A 16,324-nucleotide genomic window follows, 5' to 3' on the forward strand; every position below is an offset into this window, starting at 1 on the left:
TCTAGTCCACTCTGAAGCAGGAGTCCCCATGTATAGCTGAGGAAAAGGAAATTCAGAGATGGAACATGGAAAGAGCCACTGAACAACATGCAGCCAGTAAAAGGCAGAGGGGTGGGGCACGTGGCTGGCTCTGTGGGAAGAACATGTGACTCACGATCTGAGAGTCAGGAGTTCGAGCCCCACGTTGGGCATAGAGTTTATTTTTTTAAAAAAAGAGGCAGAGGGGAGAGTGGACTTGGGTTTCTCGGACCCTGGCCACGGTGCTGCAAGGGGCGGCGGCGGGGGGATCACCAGCTCTGAGGCAGATTAGATCATATAGCCCACAGGACTTCTGAGGCCGAGCCTGACATTTTGGAGACCCTCCATGGATTGCCTTCCAGGTGATGTAGAGAAAGAGCTAGAAGTGTGGTGGTCTCTGACAGTCCAGCCCACCGGCACCATAGGGATCTCAGCATCCCAACCAGCATCATCACCCCCACAATGGCCTATCCAGAGGGCCTAGTGGGCTCAGAAGTCCATCCCCGTCTCCTGCCTGCCTTGCTGAGAACCAGTTTTCGTGGTGAGACACACCTTCTCTCAGTCTTAAGCAAGGGGGTGGGATCGGGGAAACTCAGAGTCCAGGGAGGCTCTAGCGGAGGGTGGAGGTTGCTGGGAGCAATGCCGGGCTTGCCCCTTCCCTTGCCCCAAAGTCATTTCGTTCTTGGGTCCCTTCCTCTCTCCTGCCCCCTCCCCCATGGACCCCACCACCCTCCAAGCCTATAGGCACACCACTCAATCTGAACACTCGTCTTCTCTGTGTGAAGGGCCGGCTGGGTACTAAACTGCTTGCCCAAAGCAGTCTCAAGTGACCGGGCCCATTACTACCCCCCGCCCCACGTTACAGACAAGGAAACTATGGCTGAGAAAAGAGTAGCCAGCCACTGACTAGCCAGGAGCCCAGAGCCAGCCAGACTCAGTTCTGGCTCCAGTCTGCACAATCTCCACCCCCTGCCCCTCCGTGCCTGCCACCGTTCACACCGGGTAGTATCCCCAGAGAAGGACAGGAGGTGGGTCTCACCACACCCCCCCTAAGAAATCAAATGGAAATTGAGACCCACCTGGTTCAGCTCGGCCCTGGAGAATGCTGGAAACCTGAGGCTGCTTTAGGACAGGTTTAGAGCCACTCCCCTTCTCGACCTCTGACCACTTTCCAGGCTTGGGAATGGGCCACACCTGGCAGGGCCGCACCCCCGGGGGCAGATTGCAGCCTGTTCTGGAGGTCACAAATAGGACACCAGCAAGGAGTGGAGAGGCTGGGGCTCAGCTCCGTCACGGGGCAGTGAGCATCCATCCCGGGGGACGGGCCTCTTGGGGCCACAGCACAGGTGGCACTGGTGGCACTGGTGGCAGCCTGCCGACTTTGTAGAGCGCTTCCCAGACTGTAAAGCGGGTGTAGACAGAGGAACTAGGAGACTCCCTGAGCAAGGGACCAGGTCCCATGGCTCCCTAGAGTTCCAGTGATTGACAAATAAAAGTAGCATATATTCAGATCACACAAGATGATGTTTTGATATACATATGCATTGTGGAATGATGACCACAATCAAGCTTATGAACATACCCATCACCTTGCAGTTACCCTGTTTGGGGCAGGCGGGTGGGGGGGTGCAGATGAGAACACCCGAGATTTACTCTTTTAGCAAATTTCAAGTTGGTAATACATCGCTATTAACAGTGCTCCCCATGCTGTACACCAGGTCTCCAGAACTTACTCATCTTCTAACTGAAAGGTGGTACCCTTTGACCCACATCTCCACTTTCCTCCGACCTCCCCGACATAATTTTTTCAGGACCTACCATGTTCCAGGACTTTACATACATTTTATAATGGCTTTGTATCCATAATATCGTGTAATCCTCACCAAAACCTTACGAGGGATAATGATCCCTCCTGAACAAGAAAGGAAACTGAGACCCGGCCTATCTGAAGGACTTGCCTAAGGGCGCTTGGCCCCAGGGGTGGCGCTGGGATTTTGCTTTCCTCACTACAAAAGCTGTATCTTCAAAACAGATGCTTAATGTCTACTGACATTCATTAATTAAGACTCGATTTGCTGAGGGTCAGTTATTACCGTGGAAGAAGCCCTAGGCAGGACATACATATTACATGGACAAGAGGGCTGGAGAGGGCCTCCTCGAGGAGTCACTACCACACTCTCTCCCCACTGCTAGCGGAACAAGCTCAGTCCCACATTTCAGGCACGGAGGCCTCAGCCTGGACCAGGCTTCCTGACCCGAAAACACTTCCAAGGCCATGCTAACCCATCACTTCCCCCAGGAAGCCTGCCCTGCCCCCTAGGCTGGTGAAGGTCCACCTCTGGGCTTCCCTCTGTCACATCCTAGCCGTACTCCACTGTCACCAGTGTTCTGTACCTCTCCCTGTTTCCACATCAGTTTGGGGGCACCTGAGGACAGGTCCAGTCTGACTCACTCCGGTGTCCCCAAAGTGCCAGACTTTCCCTCGCCGCCCTGAGGCCAGCTCCTCCACACAAGGAGGCTGCTCCTGGATAGTGGCCCACAGCCAGGGAGCTGGCAGAGCACCATCTGTCCCTGGAGGCAGAGGACAGAGCAGGCACAAGGCAGAGGGGTCACTCCGTCCACTTAGCCAGGTCAGCCCAGGACAAGGAGAAGAGCCATGGCACCAGGGCCCCTGCCCCACTGTAGCTTGGGCCCAGATGAGACTAAATTCTCTAACCAGCACAAGACTTTAAATTCTCTAACCAGCTCCAAGTGGCTCGGGGCTAGAGCCTTGGTTTTCTGATAGGTAAAGCCAGATGAATCCAGATGAAACGAAAAGAAAAGGACCCATATCTACCATGGTCAGTTGTATGCCAAGCTCTGTACTCCTGCAAAGTCATTAACGTTGTCAATGACCCAGCAAGATCTAGAGGAACAGCCGAGGTTCACAGAGGAGGAAACGAAGGGTCAAGGGCATTAGTATCTCTAACACAGGTCTCTAGACTCCTGAGCAGCTGTGAGGAGGTGCTGAGGAGGCCGGCTTGGCCTGGTCTGGCCCAAACACAGGTGGAAGGCAGGGGTACAACCCCAGTAGGTGTGAGGCAGGGGAGAAGGTGATGGCCCTAATCTTCATTGTCAGCCGCTAAAGGTGGGCAGATGCAGCTGCGATGGGGTGGGTCTGGGTATGATAGTGAGGCCATTCTCTAGATGCACAGAGGTTCCAAAGGTCTCCCTGGCCAGGACAGGGGCTGGGGAAGGGGTCTCGGCCTGGCAGTTAGGGATTCTAAGTGTCTCACCAGTTGTACAAGCCCAGGCACATCATCTCACTTCTCTGTGCCTTGTCTGCACCAGGGGACTGAGTCTATCACCCACCTGCCTGATGTGAGGGGTCAGGGAGTGGAGGGGAAGATGGCCGGGACCTTCCTCATGCTGGCCATACAGACAGGAACCATGATGATGTGTCTCCCTAGGTCTCTGAGCTTCTCTGAGCACAGTGTGCAGGGACTGTGTACCTTTGCACTAAGCCTGGGGACAGAGCATCCCCACGCACCGCCCAGTCTGGCGGGCAGGGTAATACAACCCCTAGCACTCCACACCCCAAGCCCTGCCTGCAAGACCCAGACCCCCAGCCTGCAGCCCATGGTAGCATTGTCTCCGCCCCTCCCACCTGCTCCTGTCCCAGCCACACCCGCCTCCACTCAATAGCTCCAAGTCACCCAGCCCTCCCAACACCTCGGAGCCTGCCAATGAATGCCATTCCCTCTGCCCGGAATACGCTTCCAGCCCTTCCTTTGGCTGTCTCCTTCTCAGCATTTAGGTTTCTGCTCAGTAGTCACCGGCTCAGAGGGCCTTCCACTGACCTCTCTCATTATTCTCTCACAGTCCCTAGTTCTCCAGCAATCTGAGTTCAACGTCAGCTGTGCCACTTAACAGCTGTGTAACCTTGAGCAAGTTACTTAACCTCTCTCAGGTTCATCTTCAACAGGGGCATAGTAACGTTATCTCCTACACAGAGTTGTTACAAAGGCTAAATGAGTTCATGCATGCTTGGCACACAGGAAGCGCTTCGACGGCGTCTATGCTCATGGTCATTACTGTTCGTGGCACTTAGCACAGGTTTTGGTCCTGTATTTACTTGACTACTTTCTCACTGTGTCTCTTTCATTAGCCGGCAGCTCCGCATGGCAGCCTGGGTTCATCACAGGCTGCTTAGCACCTGCCACAGGCTAATTCCCGTGCAGGGAAGAACTGAAATCAGTATACTATCCCGAGGAGATGCATTCATTCTGGAGGCAGGCAAGATGCAAATGGGCCGGGGGGATGATGGCTGAGCTAGGTTTTGAAGGATGAAGGCGAGTCCTCCGGACAGACTACAAACACTAAGAGTGTCTCTCCATGCCTGAGACCAGGGTTCATATGGGGTTCCTGAACACGCTGAGGCTATGTATCTAAGTCGTGCCTCTTCCTCCAGGAAGCCTTCTGGGACGACTTCAGCACCCTTCTGAGCTCCCATAGTCACTCATTCATCCAGTAGTTTTTGCACTCATACTATATGACAGGTGTGTCATTTTAATCCTGTTGGTCTCCCCTCCTCTACCACCCAGCAAGGTTCTCAAGGCAGACAGGCCCTGTCTTTCATGGTCAGGACCAGCCTCAAGATGGTGCACCAATGCTTCCTAAAAGTCCAGACCCCCAGGAAGTCAAGGCTGGTGGGGACCTCAAAGAACACTCAAAGAGGGGGAGCACCTGGCCCAAGGTTATATATGAGCAAGGGAGTGAAGATAAGATGTTAATCCAAAGAGGGGCCAAACACTGTGCCTGAAACCTCCTCACACTCTGAACTAAGCCCTTCATGAGGCTGGGTGGCCAGGCTGGGGAGAAGCTCCAGCTGTCCCCAGGTTCAAGGTGAAGCAGTAGGATCACTGCCAGCAGTCAGGAGTAGCATGTCCATCCGTAGAAGTGCAAGCATGTGCACAGATGCCTGTGGCTGTTCCTGACCTTCCAGCCTTCTGTCAGCCACACGGCCAGGGTGCGGGGCTTCTCAGGGAATCTGGGATCAACAGCCCCATTACCTTTCCCAGAGTAAATAAAGTACTCCGGAGGTGCCCTTGACCTGGCTAACACCAAGGCTGAGCAGAAGTTTCCAGTCTCCCACTAGGGACCAGCGGGCCCCTTCTAGCCCAGGAGTACGGGACTCAGGACCCAGTACAGACTGACATCTTGGGCACTGAGAGAGGCAAAGACTGAGACAGGACAGCAGGCACTTTCCAGCACCAGCAGACAGGCAGTCAGTGCCCCACACACACACACCGTGCTCCCTCAGCTTGGCAGGCTGACCTCCTCACTCTCATTCACATGTTCTGAGCCTTGCTGGGTGCAGGGAAAAGCCAGAACCATCTGCCGTGCCACGGGATATGGACGAGGGCCCCCAAACCCTGGGATGCAGGGCTGTGGGTTCTCTGAGGGCCCCTGCCTGTTCCCAGTTAACCTGGCTTTCTGCGTCCCCAGTGAAGAGTGTTTGGTGGGGTTTTTTTATTTGCTTGCTGTTCATTAAAAACAGCTCTGGTAACAACTCAGAAAACCATCCCAAACTGTCCTATATTATTGGGGGATGAAGGGAATTCAGGAGGAAACGGGGAAGTCCAAGGAGATCTACCATGCAGGCAATGGACCACAGGTGGCAATCCAGACCAGAGTGTTCTCAGCTGGCATGAGGTCACCCATGTCACCTCATGGGCCCAATTCCACCCCCACATCTACATCCGCACCCAGACTTGGGAAAGGGGGCTGGAGAACGGGGAAGTAAAATGCTGCCTGGGCTCAGACTCGGATCCTGTGGCCTGGAGTCTCACTCAGCTTTTGCACTTTTCGCAGGGCAGAGCCTCAGTTTCCCTAAGAGCTCAGAATTTCTGCCAGATTGCCTGTGTTCAAATCCCAGCTCTGCCACTTCCTACCAGTGTGATTCTGAGCCTGGGCAAGTCCTCAACCCCTCTGAGCCTCAGTTTCCTCATCTGGGATATGGGGATAATAACTGTACCCACCTCACATAGAACTGAATGAATTAATATATACAAAGCATTTGGTGCGGTGCATAGAGTGGTCAGTGTTATATATGGATTTGCCACGATTCTATTGTTATCTCTGCAAAATGATGATAAGGACACATCCTTCCCCTACTGCCTTCTCCCCCAGTTATCGATGGGAATCAATGGGGGAAAAAAATCATGAAAGGCACAAGAGAAGACACAGCCCCACCTGGAAAAATCTCTCTGCCCCAAGCTCAGGAGCTGGGAAGCAAGAGGCCCATGCATTCATTAGACAGTGTCTGGGGCTCTGACCATGCCCAGCCCTCTGATGGGCACACCAAGAACAGCCTCATGGAACTCATTGGCTGGTGGAAAAGATAGATGTGCAAGTCTACCACACAGTCCAGTGTGAGAAGTAACTAACAGAGGCTCTCTGTGCCCTGAGAAATCTAGGAAGTCTTCCTGGAGGAGTTGGCATCTGAGCTGAGGGGGAGGTGGAGGAGGGGACGTGGGGGTGGCTAGGAGCCACCCAAGCAAAAAGCACAGTAGGGATCATAGCACAGAGGAGAGAACAAAGGTGGTATACTGAGGCAGTGGCAAGCAGTTCACCATGGCTGAATCTATTGGGGTGGGGAAGGTGGGATGAGGAGGGAGAAGCAAGCAGAAGATTACCAGGAGCCTCTTGTATCAGGTGAGGAACATGAACACTGTGCTGAAGGCAGCTGGCTAAGCAGGTGCGGGATAACCCCGTTTACCAATAGGTAATAAGAAGCATCTCATAAGAAGCATCCCTCCAGGGACGGGGACTGGGAGGGGCTGGATGTGGAATGGGGGAAGCAGGGAGAAGGTGCCCTAGACGCGGGAGGGTGCTGAGGTCTGAGCTGAGTGGCAGTCATACAGATGAGGGGATGGGGTCAGTACGAGATTTACTTGTCCCTGTCCCCTTTAAAAAGGCTTTTCCTGAGAATATCCTCAGAGGACACCGACTCTGTGCCCAGCACAACCTCCACCAGTCTGTCCTGCACCCTTCTCCCGTTCACCAGATCAAAGGCCCCCGCCAGGCAGTGATGAGCACTTGGCTCCATCCCATGTCTCAGCATCTAATCTCAGCTCCAAAGTCCCTGGTAAGACACTCCAGGGAAACGTGGGTTGTAAGGCCACCCTGCAGGACACCTGTCCAACAGCCCATGCCTGGTCCGGAGCTTGCTCTCTGAAAGAGGTTATTGTCCCCGAGAATCCCGGGCTGCCACACCCTCACTCACCCACTCACAGCCCCCACCCCCAGCCCTGTAACTTCCATCGGAGTCCAAGCCCTGAACTCCAGCAGGAGCCTTGAACTCCAGCACGCCACAGAGGCACCGAGCTCTGAAGTCCGGCAGAAGCACTCGCCGGACTCGGCGGGGAGAAACACGCACCCCCAAAATAGAACTCCAGATGCAGAAAACTTCCCCTCAGCATGGCCCCTGGGGCTTGCTTCAGGATTGCTGCCTCTAATAAACCAGCCTAGGAGTTCTGCAATTCCTCCTTCCAGGGAGATCTAGGAAATGGTCCAGGGAAAATGAGAGAGAAGACGGAGAACTTCTGGCTTAAAATGGAAACTTCAATTCTCTTTCAGGATCCCCAGCCTCCAGACCCCTCCCCTTGGCCTCCAACCAGCCTCCTCACACCCACCCTGCATACCCTTCGCAGGTGATTTCCGACATTCTGGATCATCGTGGCCAGGCCCGTTGGCAGCACCCTCTGAGAGAGACACTGGTCACCTGAGCAACAGCCAGGCTCCGACTCCAAATGAAGCCGGTCAGCCTCTCGTCTGCTCCTCCTCCCGAGCTCCCGCCCCTCCTGAGCCCAGCTGTTATCACCGAGTCCTGCCTCTCCTGGCACCGCCCTCTGCCCCCTTCTCCCAGAGCACCCCCCTCCAAGGCTCCTGGGCCTGCCTGGCAGACAGGAATGAGAGAGGCTGCCAACTGGACCCCGGCCATGTCAGGGGGCCCTGTGCCTGCCCGCTGGGCACCTCTCGGGACACTCGCTTTACTTTCAGCCACAGCTAAACTTAGTCACCCCCACTGCCAGCCCCTGACGTCCTGCTCACGGGGTCTCTTGGCTCTGGGGTCCCTCCCAGGGGCTGGGAGTCCCCACCTCACCGGCCCCAGCCAGTTAGACTGGCAAAACGGTCACCAGGCTTCCATCCATCCACAAGGGGTCAGGCCAGAGGTGGCAGGAAGCCAGGGAGCAACCAGCGGCCTCCCAGAGAGACACCAGACCCACCTGCTAGGACTCTTCACCCTGGGGAGTGCTGCCCCCAAGTGCAGCCCAATGCCAGCTGCTGGCCAGGGACAGGGAGCACCCCCTCCTTCTTAAAGGACTTCTTAAAGTGACACCTGCCAAATCCCACCCCATGCACTCCGTAGCTACCACCGACTAAGAGAACACCCAGATTTTCTCTTGTCGTTCTTGCTTCCGGAAGAGGCTTCACAGGGGGCCTTGACACTGACACTTGGGCTTTTCATGATGGGACAATAATAAAAAGTCCTTGGTGGTTAAGAGTAGAAGGCAGGGCAGAGCCAGGCAGGGGAAGCCAGGGTGAGCAAACGGATCAGAAGTCATAATGATCTCCTCACAATAACCGAACACCTGCTGTGTCCAAGGCCTAGTGCTGTCCTCACTCCAGCCCACTGGAAGGTTCCTTGGAGCGAGAGGGGAAAGGTGACATGGCCCAGGTGGCACAGCTGCTGAGTGCAGAGCCATGCTGGAACACAGGTCGGCCCTATCTGCCCTTCATTGCCTCCAGCTCACTCCCCACACTTCTAATGATGTCTCCCCCTGAGCCTAAGACACCTGGGTTCTGGGCATGGTTCTTTCTCGAACGGAACTCCATGTGCCTCTGAAAGGATTCTCATGTCTATCCCTGTGAGCTCAAGTCTTTCCCTGAAAGAGCTCAGGGGTTTGCAGCTGTTCAGTGTCAACGAGTGAGAAATTAAAATCAAGCCTTAAAGACAGCAAGATGGTCCAAGGATGGCCCTGAGGGGTGGGGCAATCGAGGGGGCTTCCTGGAGGAGGTGGTGCTTTCTGGCCTGAAGACTGAATGGGTCTGGATAGTTTGAGAAGAAGAGTGAGACGGAAGGCCTAACAGGAACAGAACAGGATGCTCATCTTGCAGTAAAAAGCTGGGAATCTGTTGAGGAGGGCCTCAAGTGCCAGGCCACCGGGCTGAGGCAACAAGAAGCTTCGAAGAATGAAGCACATGCCCCACGTGACAAAAGCCATGCGAAGTGAACAGGACAGGGATCATGAGTCCTCCCCTGACTGATAAGAAAACCAACCCAGAGAAGGCACAGCTCAGCGCACGGCATTCCAGCAGACAGGAAGGCCAATTTCAGGGTTCCATGGTACAGAGACCCAGAGAGTTTCTGGTCCCCAGCCTACACTTTCACCAGTGGCTTACAATGTCTCAGACACACTAGACTCAGTCTAGTACCCCTATCTTACACAGGGGTACCCTGAAGCCCAGGGATGAGAGGCAAGCCACCCAAAGTCCATGAGGAAGTTGTCTAGAATCGCTACTCCTAACCTCAAGCCTAGAGCCCTGTCCACCTCACTCCACAGCAAGGCACAAAACAAGGGAGGCTTCCGTAAGACTTAGGAGAGGACTCCCAGCAAGGCTGAATTAGCATCCTGTCAGGAACAGGCCACAGAGGGGGTGCCTGGGTGGCTCAGTGGGTTAGGCCTCTGACTTCAGCTGAGGTCATGATCTCAGAGTCCTGGGATCGAGCCCCGCATCGGGCTCTCTCCTCAGTAGAGAGCCTGTTTCCCCTTCTCTCTCTGCCTGCTGCTCTGCCTATTTGTGATCTCTCTCTCTGTCAAATAAATAAATAAAACCTTAAAAAAAAAAAAAAAAGGAACAGGCCACAGAGATCCAGATCTTTCTGCAGAAGGCTCTGCAGTCCACAAAGTTCTCTCTCCTCTCTGCTCTTCTTTGGCAGCTCTGTGACTCCAGTGAAGATCTCCATGGGCATCTGCCTCCCCTTCCCAACTCTCCCACAAGTCCCCTGAGGGCTGACACCACATCTTATCATCTCTGGCTCCTCTCCCCATCAGCCAGCAGACCAGGGTCCTAAACGTAGGAAACATCTTATCATCTCTGGCTCCTCTCCCCATCAGCCAGCAGACCAGGGTCCTAAACGTAGGAAACGCAGCCCCGGGTGAATCACAGTCCTGGAAAGGTGGGTAGAGACCCGGTCTTAAGTGAGAGTGAGGCCGGTGGTCTCCAAACTTCAGCCTGCATCAGAACCACACGGAAGGTGGTTTAAAATGCAGACTGCTGAAAGCAAGGCTCCCAGAGAGCCCAAGAATTTGCATTTCTAATAAGATCCCAAGGGATGCTGATGCTGCTGGTCCAAGGACCATATGGTGGGAGCCAGTGAGCTGGGGACACAGGTGGGGAGAATGAGACCCAGAGACGGCTGAGATGGCTTGTGACTGTCCCTCACTCTCATGGCCACCATCACTGTCATTACAGCTCCTCACATACACACCCAGCCCCGTGCCAGCCCCTCAGGTACGGTACCACCTCTGAGCCTCACCCTTTGAGGAAGGCACTAGCATTATCACTCTCCTCCAGAGGAAAACTGAAGGCAAAGAGTCATGTATCCAAAGTCATGCAGCTGATAAGACTTAGCGTAAGGATTTGAACCCTGATCAAAGTCCAGAGCCCACAGGTGTAACCAGCACTCTGTGTAGCCTCTCACAGCTCATGTGGACCAAGGATTTCTCTAGGGCTGCCCCAAACCCGTAGGCTCATTGCTGACATGGGATGAGCTTGTGGTGCCTGTAGTCCAAAGGCCTGGTCCTCAAGGACACATCTGGGGAGCCCCACGAGTCAAGAAAGCCTGCTTCTTAAGTCCCAGACCCTGAGTATTTTCCCCCGAAAGCGCTTCGTATATAATATCCTTCATACCCTAATAACATATAATACCCATATCCTAATACCCATATAATATCCTTTAGCTGGAACACATACGTCTGCATTAATTCTTCAAGCCCATGTCCCAGCTGTGTCACCCCACTCCGTGACAAAACACAGCAAAGTAACCTCCATTTATATGCCACAGTGATACTGGGTTGTCACTGTCTGGCAGGGGTCTGTCTCCCCTATCAGACTGGGAACTGGCACAGACAGGGAGTTCATCTGAGTCATCTGAGAGGGAGGAAGGAGGGAAGGAAAGAAGGAAGGGAGGGAGGAAGGGGTAGAGGATCAAATGAGGGAGTGAGTGCGTGAATAAATAACCAAACTCCCAGGAATTCCCTCGGCTGGGCCTTTTAGCCTTTCCAGGTCCTCCGGCTAGCAGGGGACCTCCGATGTCATCCACTCCAACTCCCACTTTCAGAACGGCCCTAGCTGAACCCCTCCATGGGTCAGAACCTGTAACTCTCCCCCACTAGACACACACACACACACACACACCATCCCAGCCTCCACTTACATACCTCCGAGAATGAAGGGCTCAGTCCCATCTAAGGCTCACTGAACAATTAAAGCACTCTAACAGTCACAAGGGTCTTGCCATTAGCCCATGACCATGGCTCTGGGTCACCCAGAACAGGGCTGCTCCCCCGGCCTCTAACAGAAGGCAGGGAGATAGGAGCACACGCCTGTCCTCTTCCCCATCCAGACTCATTTCTTCTAATTGTCTCAAACCATGAACAGAGCTTGCAACTGTTTCCTCACACACCTGGAGTTTCCTTTGTTCCCGCTCTTCCCTCTGTCCTGATGCTTTCTGGTAGCTCTACATCCCAATCCTGTCCCCGTTCAAGGTCTGGCTCAAACAGCATCACCTCCGAGAAGTCTTCTGTGCCCTTCCTAAGTGACCCTTCCTTCCTCCTCCTTAGTCCCCTCTGTCCCTCACAAGTAGGCAGAGAGGCAGAGAGAAAGGAGGAAGCAGGCTCCCCGCGGAGCAGAGAACCCGATGTGGGGCTCGATCCCAGGACCCCGGGATCATGACCTGAGCCGAAGGCAGAGGCTCAACCCACTGAGCCACCCAGGCGCCCCCTCATTTCCCCTTCTTGATCTTGAACAGTAGGCAACAGGAATGCAGCTGATTCATCAGAGTATCCTGCCACCACTCCCACCTAACACTCAGGGTCTTGAACATAGTAGATGCTCATTAAGTGTCCCAAGAATGAGGGAAGGAGTAACTGAATGGGAAAGAGTGAGTGAATGGGAGTAAATATGTGTGCACCGGAATGATCAAACGAATGAATCATCCTCTCCTGTTCCCCAAGCTGAAGACTCCAGTTCCTTCTGGCGGCCCCTTGGGCTTGGCATGGCAGAATAAAGGAAGCTGTGGGATAAATAGAAAGGGGGACAGGAGGGAGGAACAAAGGAAGCAAGACAGGAAGCAGAGGTGACATCAACATTGCTCCAAGGCCAGGCCCCCCTCAGAGAAGCTGCCCTTTACAGAGAAGCTTTACAAGGAAAGCAGTGGGAAGCCTGCTCCACTGTGCAGAGGAGGTAAGACACAGGTGGTGGTGATGGGGAGTGAGGGGTGCCGACAAGCCCCGAAGGCCCAAAGCGGGATGCATGAGCAGAGTACTGGACCTGCCCAGCCAATCCTAAACTCCATCCCACCTGGCAGGCTCAGACATGACTTGCCTGCTCCTCTCTCACCACCTGCCTCTCCCAGGGCTAGAACCAACTCCTGGGCCCAGATGCTGCCGGTCTGAGCCCAGCTGCTGGGGTTAGGACCCAGCCTCACCTCCTAGACCAGACCCTTGCCCGCACAACAAGGGCTAGTGCTCCCTCACGCACCCCATGTCCCAGTGAGTCACACTGGCTGCACCCTCTGGACTCTGAGTCTTGTGTCCATAGGCCCTTACCCTGACCCAGGGCCAGCCTCCCCCATCCTACTGAGAGGCGGGCCCATCTCTGCTCAAAACCCAGGATGCTTCAAGCCTCAGCCTGCCCAAGCAAGAGGGCACTCAGACCCCAGGCAGCTCCTCTGGCACCCGCCCGTTGTGGGCTGGGTAGAGGCAGCTCCGCCTAAAGAAAGTGCTGGGACAGACCAGGAGGCAGGAGCATGAGAATCCAAGAGAGTGTGTGGTCCTTTGCAAGATGGGAGGCGGGGGAGGGACTGCAGGAGGCCACGGTCTTACCTAAGAGGTAGGCCCTCTAGACCCCACAGCTTGCAGGGCAGAGGCCCGGGGGAGCCTGCTCGGAACGTCGAAGAAGGAGCTCGGCGGGGAGACGCTCAGAAGCAGGAGGCTGCGGGGAGGCTGCAGCAGGCGCCCTAAGCTGCCTCGCAAAGGCACTGGTTGCAGCGGCAGTGGGAGCGGCCTGGGCGAGTTCCTGATGACTCCGGTCCCCTCCCCGCGCCTCCTCTCCTCTCCTCTGCCCTCCCCTCCGCTGCACGGGTGGGGCGGCCCGGAATGCCCGCGCCCCCGGGCGACTGCAAAGGGCCAGGGCACCCCGGCCGGCGCCAGACACCCCGCCCCGCCAGGCGTCGGTCCCGGGGCGCCGGGCAGAGCCCGGAAACGCGGGCGCGGGGCCTGGCAGGGTCCATGTGGAGCAGAACAGGCGCCAGAGCGCAAACGCTGCCCTCCGGTCCTTGTTGAACCCGCTTCTCGCGGTCTTTGTTCACACCTCTAGGGAGCACCTGCTGCGTGCCCAACACTGAGCCTGATGCTGAGACGAGCTTCCGGCCCGCTATCTGGGGCCCGGAATATACACTATCTGGCCCGCGTGCATACGCAGAGAAAAATGTGACGACAGACAGTTTGGAACAGAACAAAGAAAACTGAATACCGTCCACGGTCTCTTCCCTCGGAGAGAATCACTGTTCATAGTTTAAGGTATGTGCTTTTAACTAGACTAGAGATGAAAGATGTAGGTAGACATGCCCCCCGGGAGATGGAGGCACCCCCTCCTCCTCCACCATGTGTGCCTACATGTGTTATGTTCTATGATATAAAGTAATATGATGGGGCGCCTGGGTGGCTCAGTGGGTTAAAGCCTCTGCCTTCAGCTCAGGTCATGATCCCAGGGTCCTGGGATGGAGCCCCACATCGGGCTCTCTGCTCTGCAGGGAGCCTGCTTCCTCCTCTCTCTCTCTCTGCCTGCCTCTGCCTACTTGTGATCTCTGTCTGTCAAATAAATAAATAAAATCTTTAAAAAAAAAATAAAAAATAAAGTAATATGATGTGATATGAAATACAGAATATGATCATAGGCATATGGAGCTGCCTAGAAAAACCTGGCTCCGTCGGTAGAGCACGCTACTCTTGGTCTCAGGATTGTGAGTTTAAAGCCCCATGTTGGGTATAGAGATTACTTAAAAATAACGTCTTTTTAAAAGTAATAATAAAACGGTGCCTGGGTGGCTCAGTCTTAAGCCTCTGACTTCGGCTCAGGTCGTGAGCCCAGGGTCCTGGGATAAAGCCCCACATCAGGCCCCCTGCTCAGAGGGAAGCCTGCTTCTCCCTCTCCCACTTCCCCTGCTTGTGTTCCCTCTCTCACTGTCTCACTCTGTCAAATAAATAAATAAATATTTAAAAAATAATAATAATAAAGATAAATTAAAAATAAAAAAATAAAAATAAGTGACCAGATTGGATATACCATTCTGTAATCTGCTTTTTATTTCTCTCTCAACAATTATCATAAATATCTTTCCATAGTTTTCATTGCTACATAGTATTTCTCCTTATGGGTCTACTTGAATTTACTTATTTTTGCCTTATAGCTTTATTGAGATATTATTACATGCAATGGACTCCACATATTTAAAATATATAATTTGTGGGGTGCCTGGGTGGCTCAGTGGGTTAAGCCTCTGCTCAGGTCATCATCTCAGGATCCCTGAGCCTTGGCTCAGGTCATGATCTCAGGGTCCCAGGATCAAGCCCCACTTTGGGCTCTCTGTTCAGCGGGGAGCCAGCTTCCCCCCTCTCTCTGCCTGCCTCTCTGCCTAGTTGTGATCTCTTTCTCTGTCAAATAAATAAAATCTTTTTTTAAGTATATAATTTGTTAAGTTTTGACATACATATCATATATAAATATGTATATACATATATATTCATGAAAGCATCACAGTCGAGGCAATGAAGACATCATTACCCCCAAAACTTCCCATGGCCCTTTGTCATCTCTCCCTTCTGCCCCACACTGCCCCTTCCCTCTCCTCCCCAGGCAAACAATAGTCTGCCTCTGTCACTCTTGATCCGTTTGAGGTTGTAGAATGCTGCATAAATGGAATCACACAGTATGCATTCTTCTTCCTCCGACTCCATTCACTCACCAAAACTATTTTGCAATTCATATGTACATTGCACACACCAATAATTTGTCCCTTTCTATCGCTAAGTAGAATGCCATTTTATGGTTATAGCACGATTTGGTTACTCATTCACTGACAAACTTGGGATTATTTGTAGTTGCTGGCTAGTATACAAATAAAGCTGGTGTGAACATTCGTGTTCAAATCCGCCTGTGGACATACACTGTCCTCTCTCTAGGAGATACCTAGGAGTGGAATGGCCAAGTCATATGATAGAACATACATTTAACGTTTTTTAAAGTGCCAAAATTTTTCCACCCCGGAGGTATTGGTCCACATTCCCACCAGCAGCCCATGAGAGTTCCAGTTCCTCCACATTCTCACAGCGCTCGGTCAGTCAGTTTAATCTAAATCATTTCAGTGGATTCGGAGGGCTTTATCATTGTAGGTTTCATGTATATTTTCCTGTCCATTAATGTTATGAAGCATCTTTTTGTATGCAGACTTACCATGATCTTTGTTTCTTCTTTGGTAAAATGTCTAGTCAAATCTTTTTCAATTAAAAAAAAAAAACGGGATTGGGCGCCTGGGTGGCTCAGTGGTTTAAGCCTCTGCCTTCAGCTCAGGTCATGATCTCAGGGTCCTGGGATCGAGCCCCACATCGGGCTCTCTGGTCAGCAGGAAGCCTGCTTCCCCCTCTCTCTCTGCCTGCCTCTCTGCCTACTTGTGATCTCTCTCTGTCTATCAAATAAATACATAAAAATATTTATTAAAAAAATGGGATTGATTTCTTATTATTGAATTATAAGAGTTCTTTATATATCCGAAAGAACTGAAAACAGGCTCTCCAGAAGATATCTGCACAACCTATGTTCACAGCAGCACTAGTGACAATAGGCAAAAGGTAGAAACAACCCAAATGGCCATCGATTGATAAATGAATAAGCAAATTGTGGTCCATGCATACAGTGGAATCTATTCAACCTTAAAAAGGAAGGCAATTCTGACACATGCTAGAACATGGAGGAACCG

At 53.1% G+C, this 16,324-nt stretch overlaps 1 protein-coding gene across 3 annotated transcripts in view; it reads right to left on the reverse strand.

The window, feature by feature from the left end:
* Nucleotides 1–13,280, reverse strand: part of ACOT11 (acyl-CoA thioesterase 11) — a 52,673-nt gene extending 39,393 nt beyond the window's left edge. Inside the window, exon 1 of one of the 3 annotated variants that reach the window (XM_032302553.1) lies at nt 13,173–13,280. Coding sequence is in view for 1 of the 3 variants with exons in the window: in XM_032302552.1 (XP_032158443.1) it covers nt 7,704–7,736 (33 nt within the window). In the remaining 2 variants the exon portion in view is untranslated. Of the gene's footprint in view, nt 1–1,097; nt 1,199–7,703; nt 7,856–13,172 lie in introns of those variants that run through there. The other 2 variants (XM_032302552.1, XM_032302554.1) reach the window with 2 other exon arrangements.
* Nucleotides 13,281–16,324: the final 3,044 nt, after the last annotated feature.

This window comes from Mustela erminea, chromosome 10 (genome assembly GCF_009829155.1).
Source record: "Mustela erminea isolate mMusErm1 chromosome 10, mMusErm1.Pri, whole genome shotgun sequence".
NCBI lineage: Eukaryota > Metazoa > Chordata > Mammalia > Carnivora > Mustelidae > Mustela > Mustela erminea.